Consider the following 8,739-nt stretch of genomic DNA (forward strand, 5'->3'; position numbering starts at 1 on the left):
CTGTGCCAAGTCACTGGAGTAGGACAGAGAGAGAAAGTCCAAGGCTCTTCAGTCTGTAATGTTATCCCTTGTTGAAGATGAAGTCACCGATTCATTCAAACACTCCGAAGAGCTCTGTTTGGCTGGCTGGCCTATACGCTGGTCTACAGTGAGCCATTTATATATGATATCTCTGAGTGGAAAAATCATCCCCACAGCAATGCTTTGCATGAATATTTGGAATGATGATTTGAATAGAAACAAAACTTGGTAAAATATTATTTCTTTACATTTTCCTTCTTGTTTTAAAAGTACTTTTTCATTTTGCCTTTATTTGGTAGTGACAGTAGAGATCGATGCAACAAGGGTCCCTGGCCGGAATTAAACCGGGGACATTGTGGTAATATGGTATGCGAACATAGACTGTATAAAAGTGTACGTAGTCACTGCAACGACATTTTTAGATAACCAAAGTGTTTCATGAACTGAAAACACACTGTGAAAGGGTTAAAGTTCTACGCCGAAAACACAGACAACACCCAGACCGGACAACGCCGTGGTAGCAACCTGTCAATCACAAGGTAGCCACGCCCTGAAGCATCCCCTGCTTTATGGTTTATTTGACTCTAAATGGGACCATAATTTACTAAATGAACATCATGCTGTATTGAAGAAGACTTGAAACTAGCGATTGAGACCATAAACTCATGTTTACAATGTTTACTGAGGTAATAAATCAAGTGAGAAGTAGGCTCATTTTCTCATAGACTTCTATACAATCAGACTTCTTTTTGCAACCAGAGGAGTCGCCCCCTGCTGGCTGTAGAAAGAATTCAGGTTTAAGGCATTTCAGCGTTGGCTTCACTTTTCAGACCCGGTAGTTGCCCCCTGTATGCAACTTAAACCACGAGCACACCAGATGCCCCATTTATATTTTTTGTTGACTTTATTTATAATCGATTAATTGGTAGATTCAGAAAATGTCAGAAAATAGTAAAAAATGTCTTGTTTTGTCAGTCTGAAACCCAAAGATATTGAGTTTAATATGATCCATAGATCCATATAGATATATAGATAAAGAAAAACAGCTGCCTGCTGCGGTCGAAAACGCCGCGATGAGAGCAGTGAGAGTGAACAAAAACAGCAAAGTTGTGGAGCTTAAGGATGAGCTGAAACTCGCTATATAGCTTCGTAAAGCAGCTTCAGGTGATAATTCTCTGTAGGTTCATCACTGCGAGTGACTTCTTCCACCTTGTCACATTGTCATTTGATACATATTTAATAATTGTGATATATAAATATGAAGTGGTTATTTTGTGTCTAGCACAGTGACCTTTAAATGCTGTAAACCAAAGACGTGAGAGTGTTTTGAGACTTAACATTTCTCTGTAATGGCCAGTTTTGCATCTATGATCTGATCACTCCCTCACTCCATCAGCTTACTCAACACCCGTCGTCATGGCAACGGTTGGCCCAAATCTCATAGCAATGTGTTTACGAGCTTGGGAAATGACCAAATAGGCAAAGAATAACTCCAAAATCCCCCCCAGTGCTCCAATAAGTTTTACAGTTTTTCCCCCACTGGTTACATTTTCAGTGAAGAAGAAAGAGGTGAGTAAAAGTGAAGAGAAGTGGAGGTGACATGAAGTCACGTCTTACCTTCAGAGTGTACTTGTGTAAGTCCCAGGTAACAAGTACAATATAATACGGTACAGAGCAATAGGGCTCTCCTGGGGGAAGAGAAGAGAGGACGTTAGTAAGAGGCAGCAGTCACACATCATTGAATCATTTAGTTCTAATAAGGAACCCTTTATAAAGCTGTTTATGAGTTGTAACTATTAGCTTTAATAAATGAAATCATTATGAAGACTTTATTTACAAGCCATTACTAGAAACACATTTTGGTTCCAAAGTTATTAAAATTCCTATTGACAGGTGTTGGCGTTTATCAATCCTACTTGGTAAATATATAGTTCTAATAACCCATAAATTATGTAGTTATAGGTGTTGTCATTAATAAGTCATTAAGTCTGCAGTTGTAATTGTTAATAATCCAATATGTCAAAGGCAAATTGTCCTTATTAATTCTTGCAACAGATCTATAAAGCATTAGGGAATGATTTATTAACCATTAATAAAACCCATTAGTTGTATCCCCTTTATAAAGGGTGCCTTTATATTGGAATTGTGTGCTTTTGGCCATAAGAGGAGCACCTTAAGTTATGCTTTAATAAAGACCAAACTGCTGTTATTAAGAAACAATGGCATGCGTCTCAATAAACCACAAAATCGTGATATAGACTGAGATTAGGAAACTGGAGAATCAGGAAATGATTGGATAATAATCTGTAATCGTTGTTTTTAGATCACACAAAAAACACAGATTCAAACAAACCCATATGCTTTGCTTTAGAGCTACTGATACCACGTGAATAACAGACGGAAAGTGCATTCTGCAAAAGCACTTACAACTCCAAAAAACACACACAAGCTGTGGTTTGTGAGACAGAAATACTACAGTATCCATCAACACACACACATGCACAAAAAAACCCCCCAAAAAGCGAAGCGGCCTCTCTCAACACCCTCACCGCATCCAGGTGAGGAGACTGATTGGACGGAGAGCTCAGCGGGGGACTGAGATCTGGTGACAGGCAGGGGAGCCACTGTTTACCGCTGGAGGTCATCCAGACACACATGGTCACACACACACACACACACACACACACAGGAGGAGGAAATGTGTATAACAGCTGTGGCTGGAGGGGGCGTCGGCCAACGGCTCCAAAACACATAAAATGTGGGAGACTTTTGCATAAACATATTTACCTGCACTAGATCTCTTCAGAAATATTTCAACCTCCGCACTAACCCGTGGCTGCTTCCCCCGCTGACTGGCCGGAATGATTATAATCAGAGTGTGTGTACGTATCTAAATGTGTGTGATGGTGTGTGTTTGTGGTGTCTATGTCTGCCTCTCTCTCCCAGTTCCTTGTTGCTAATAAAGCTTCATCACAATCAACCCCACACACAGCTGGCTGCGGTTACTCAGGATGCTTACTGTGTGAGTGTGTGTGTGTGTGTCTGCCAGACTCCCAGCTGGTTACAGTCTCATTCAGCGTCTTATCAGCTGAGGAGAGATCCGCTTTCTGAAAATGAGTCATGGATACTGAGATTTTTTTTTTTTTTACTGCAGCAGTTACATTGTGTCCCTGGGGCTGTTTACATCTGTGCAAACTGGACCAAGTTTCCTGGGAAACGCCGCTGTTTTCTTTGGCTTTTCATATTAAAAGTTGCCGGTAGCTTGTTTAGATTTTCATTAGGGAGCTTCTTTTTGAAGTGTACGTGACATGTTGGCTTTTTCTTAGCACTGAGGAGGACTTGTGCACAGTGGACATTTAAATCAGCCAGGCTGACATCTGTACACCGACCTTGTCTGGTTTGTTTCTCATACTGCAACAGTGAGCTACGACATGACTCCCCTGAGGGGATTGTCAGCTAAGCTGAGTGGACAAAATATAGGCCAGATGAACAATACCTGAGTCATCCATTAAAGCAGACAGTCTAACCTATATATTGTGCCATGAGCTACTGAACTCACTTTTCAAAGACAGAAGGGAGAAAAACGCTGCTCTGATAACATCCTTCTCTACTCTTTGAGCTTCTTAATTTAACTGTGATTAGCACACACATCTCCTTCGCTATCAAAAAGCCAAGTCATCTAATGGAAAAACTCAATGTGATTGAGCAATACACTGATGGAGAGAGTGAGTCAGAGGATCTGGATCTTGGTTACCAGTCATCTAGATATCTGGTGCCATATTGTACAATCTGCAGCAGTAATCTAGAGATGAAAACTGTCATATATTTCCTCAAAATCAAAGTTCTGTATTATCTGACATCATTGTCTTTATCTATTTTCTTATTGCCCATGTCTGAACTCTGATTCTAACCTCTCGACCCCCAAAACTACCACCACCACCCCTCCCCACACACTCAAACAGCAGCCCATCTGTAGGCCAGCGACCAGTCAAAGGTTGAGGAAGAAACACACTGAGCTATAGTTTCAGTTTCTTCTCACAAGTCTGGACTACTCAGTGATTCCCTGAAAGGATTTCCCAAAGGTGATCCTGCCCCCTGAGCACACTCACACCCCCTAAATACTCACACCTACACTCACGCAGAGTGGAAAATTCCTACGGATGAGCCGACACTAACAGAGACTGACGAGGAAGAGAAGGTGACTGACATCTCATAATGTCCATTATCTGTTCTCTCTGCAGTCAAGTAAAAGAAAAAGAAATTACCCCCTGACCAATTTCCACTCATCAAATGAACTTCATTAGTCTTGTTCCAACTATTATTATTATGACTAAGAGCAGATAAACATTAAATTATATGTGACTCATTGGGAAACCCTGTTGCTCTACTTGGATTTGAAACTAATTATTAAAGTTAGAGCAGGAGTGACTGACTCAGAAGGGGTCTTTGTTATATTTAAAATATAGTTGTTTTTTCAGTGTAAAAAAATGTCAAAATATTCAAAGAATAATTGGATGTGAAAAAGTTTGGAGTGAGACAGAAAGGGCGACACCATGTGGACATGTAGTGATGCTCCATACAGCTGATACCTCTCAGGTAGACTCTCTACTATATCGCAATCAATGCACATGTTTAATTAATTGAGCAGCTACTACATTTTTGAGGATATTAACCTTTTATTTTTACTTAACCAAAAAGAAATTCAGCAAAACTTCTAATCAGGTGTGATAAATAAAGCTGAAGCTATTTGTGCCAACTTGTTTTCATGAGAAACTGGGAGACTGTGGTGTGAAATCTCCGGACTTTCCTGCTCCCTAAATGACTGATGTCTGATCCCAACTACCTCCACCTGATCCATCAACGAATCCAGATGTTCACTGCGCAAATCAAACCAAATATCAATCTAAGTTTTACGCACAAATGAATGAATGCATTCATGAATGGAGGGATGTCTTTTCAACGTGAATTATGCAACAGCTGGCTGCTGCATGAACTTCCCTAAAAAAAAATAAAGGCAACAAGTGAAGACCCAATATATCGGTCCATATATTACAATAACATGTCTTTTAAAATCTACGCTGTAAACACATGCGTAAAACATCTGCAGTCTATGTCACCGAGTAGTAAAAAACTCAGTTGCAGATGGTTTCTTAAATAAAGTGTGGATGTTTGGGGAAACTATTGCAAAAGCTAATGTCATAGTTTTAGCTGACTAACTTTTCTTTAAAGTCCTAGTTTCCTCTCGTGCGTAAAAGTTGCCATGAACTCTGAATGCGTAAAAGGGAAAAAACATGAAAAGCATCTATAGCAAACGCTCCAGTGGATGCTGATGAACTTCCCATGAAACTTTATAGGTCTGAATAAACTGCTTGTTTTGCTTTCTCTGTCAGATGTTTAGTAAACACTACATTGGCAAAGTTCCTGCATGCACCCATTGTATATTTGCCACAAACTTTCATACACTTGAATGAACTATATTTCTTTAATCATTCATAATCTGTCTTGCACAGAAGTACTCAAGACAAGGAGGGAATAGTAGATCTTATTAAACCTGATCCTCTATTTTGTCCATTTTAATGAAAATAAAAAATAGAAACAAAACATTTGGACAAATTGACTCATTTTTGGCAAAGTTATGGTCAAATGTCAAACAAATGACAAATGACACCCATGGTATATTTGCCACAAACCTTCAAACACTTGGATGAACTATATTTCTTTAATCATTCATAATCTGTCTTGCACAGAAGTACTCAAGACAAGGAGGGAATAGTACATCTTATTAAACCCTGATTATAATGCTTGGTCTATTTTGTCCATTTGAATGAAAATAAAAACAAAAATTTGGACAAATTGACTCATTTTTGGAAAAAGTTGTGGTAAAATGTCAAACAAATGACACCCATGGTCCAAAACAGACCCCGCACACAGAGCCTCAGTAGAATCAGAATCAGAATTAGAATCAGAATCAGAATGGTGTTTATTGCCAGGTGTAAGAGGTATACACTAGGAATTTGCTTTGGTTTTGTTGCTGCAAGTTTAAACAGTATAATAACAAAAGAATAGATAAAAACGTTAGAATAAAATAAGAATAAAAAAATGTAATTTAGTCCCAGTGGACATCACTCCTGCATGGAGAGCTGGACCACAGCCAGCCGGCTCATCATCACAGGTATACGCACATGGATGCATGCAGCTCCTTATATTGTACCTCAGTGATCCTCTCACCATGACCACACAGACAGACACAGTGAAATAAAAACAAAATGCTACTTACTTTGTGTCTAGGTGAGAGGTTCTGCAATCTCTCCTTCGGGTGCCTAAATTCATTTGTATTCATTTGTCCTGGCAGTCAAAAACCTGACCCGTTAATCACAGCGTGACTCCTTTGCAAGGGGGGCAGTTTTACGCATTTGACAAGCTTTTAGATGAAGTTCCAGAGGGAAAAACTCATGTTGATTTGCCTGTCAAGCATCGACATAAATTCCTCCTGGCAGTGCCGGTTTGACAGAGAGTTTTTCCTGTGCTTAGATTGTCTGTCGATATTCCCCTGTGTTTCATTCATTTATGCTGAATCCAGATTGAGATTGAAGGGGACGCGCAGCCGGAGAGAAAGCTGGGTTTCTTTTTGGAGTCAGGAGCGTTTGGACTCATCCCTTTCCTTTTTAAATAGGCTTTCTGTGGGTAAAGCCATGGCAAAACGCACCGCACGGCCAGGTGTCAAGTTACACAAACCCAGCGGTTGCATCGAGCAACTACACGCCTTCCTTTCCTTCTCCAGGAGGGTGGCCACATGGATGACACCCAAAAGCCCCACGCATCGGTAGAGCATTTGAATGAAGCATGGTGACACGCCTACAGGGACTCTCCTCCTTATTATCCCTCAGTGTGGGGAATCATTTGGGTGATTGCAAATCATCTGTGATGCACCTTTATCTGCTCGTCAAAATGAGTTTTCATTCTTTCACAGACACTTTGATTTTTGGATGATTCTGATATTTCTTTGGGGCTAATATATTACATTTTGACAGTTGTAATCTATATATTACATGGGCAAGATATTAACTCCACTGATTTAACCTATTTTTTTTAGAGGGGTAAGGGTGGAGGTCAGGGGATTCTCAGGGGTAGATAAAAAGTCAACAGTATGTGTCACATAGAAGTGGTGTACAACATCTGGAAGCTGAACTGAACTGAACACTTCTGTGATTCAACCCACTTCTTTGGAGGAGAGATGGTGTGAGAATTTTCCGACACAGGACAACTTTATGAATTCCCTGTAAGAGTATATCTCATCTCCCCTTGGAATAAGAAAAGATATTGAGTCACCCACCGCAAAGCACACTCACAATGATGGTTGAGATCTTCATAGTCATTTTCTGAAAAGATCTCTCTTATTTGTCACATAAAGACACACACATATTGTGGTTTAAACACTGTGCAGATATTTTGCAACATTTCCCTATATATAATATGAACAGATATGAGTGTAAGGCTTAGAAGTTGAATCATATATTTGAGTTAAGTTACTAAAAATATATTTACAATGTTTTACACAGTTCATTATTTACATATTTATGTTTACAAGATTATTATTTACATATGTACATGTTCAAATATTTACGGCAGCATCTTTGAAATAGTTATAATAATATCTTGAAACTCCTACAGGGGACTTTCCTCCTTATTATCCCTGTGTGGGGAATCATTAGGGTGATTGCAAACCATCTGTGTGATGGCTTTGAGTCATTCTACCCACTTCTTTGGAAGAGAGAGATGGTGTGAGACTTACCAGCACAGGAGAACTTTATGAATTCCCTGTAAAGTATATCTCATCTCCCCCTGGAATATGAAAAGATATGAGTGTACGGTTTAAGTGTTAATTCATATAGTTGAGTTAAAGGGACTGTTTGTAAGAATCAGAAATGCTTGTTAACAGCGACACCTGTGGCTGTTAAGTCAACGAAAGTCGGCGTCGGGCTCGAGCCTGTGCTCACTCTAAATAGACATGACCGAGCATCGCTCAAAACAGTGAGGCGACACACGTCAGCTAAAACCACAATATCACTCTATATTTCACCTGCTTGGCAGTATTGTTAGCTGACCACATGAAGGTCTCTCCATGAACCAATGCTGATCCTAGTGTTGGCTTTTCCTGCTTCAGGCTTCCGACCGCGGTCGAAGGGAACAGGGGAGACACCGGCACCCGGTCGGAGACGATAACGTTTCTCGCTGCGGCGTCCCGTCACTTCACAAGACACGGAAAACCTCTGTTGGTCTGGAGGAGCTGCAATATTTATTTCTGCACAAACGTCCACTTTACATTCACTAGATATTCTCAGAGCTACTAACTCTCCTGCAGTGTGGAGTGTTCGCGCATGCACGTGCGGTGGAGCGAGAACGCACGCGCTGTGTGAGTGAAGACAAGCAGGCAGAAGAGCGGTCTGAACAGCGTTAGCCACACGCGAGCGTGCAAATGCGTGCGCGAGCGCAAATGCGTGCAGTTCATTATTTACATATTTTATGTTTACAAGATTATTATTTACTTATGTACATGTTCAAATATTTATGGCAGCATCTTTGAAATAGTTATAATAATATCTTGAATCTGCCTGTGAGTATCTTCCTGACATTTACCTTAGTCCAGGTACTTCTGGCCTCTGATTGGTTAGTTCTACGACACTTGAGTTAGGGAGAAGGAAGTGCTGTTGTTGTTGT

The 8,739-nt window shown here is 40.2% G+C and overlaps 1 protein-coding gene across 1 annotated transcript in view; it reads right to left on the reverse strand.

Moving 5' to 3' along the window:
* The window catches only part of col27a1a (collagen, type XXVII, alpha 1a), an 81,627-nt gene extending 74,841 nt beyond the window's left edge, over positions 1-6,786 (reverse strand). The window contains exons 1-2 of the mRNA XM_074616816.1: positions 6,299-6,786; positions 1,639-1,709 (exon numbers count right to left, since the gene is read on the reverse strand). Of these exons, the coding sequence (XP_074472917.1) occupies positions 1,639-1,709; positions 6,299-6,351 (124 nt within the window). The 5' untranslated portion in view covers positions 6,352-6,786. The remainder of the gene's footprint in view (positions 1-1,638; positions 1,710-6,298) is intronic.
* Positions 6,787-8,739: the final 1,953 nt, after the last annotated feature.

Source organism: Sebastes fasciatus, chromosome 19, assembly GCF_043250625.1.
Source record: "Sebastes fasciatus isolate fSebFas1 chromosome 19, fSebFas1.pri, whole genome shotgun sequence".
NCBI classification, from domain to species: Eukaryota; Metazoa; Chordata; class Actinopteri; order Perciformes; family Sebastidae; genus Sebastes; species Sebastes fasciatus.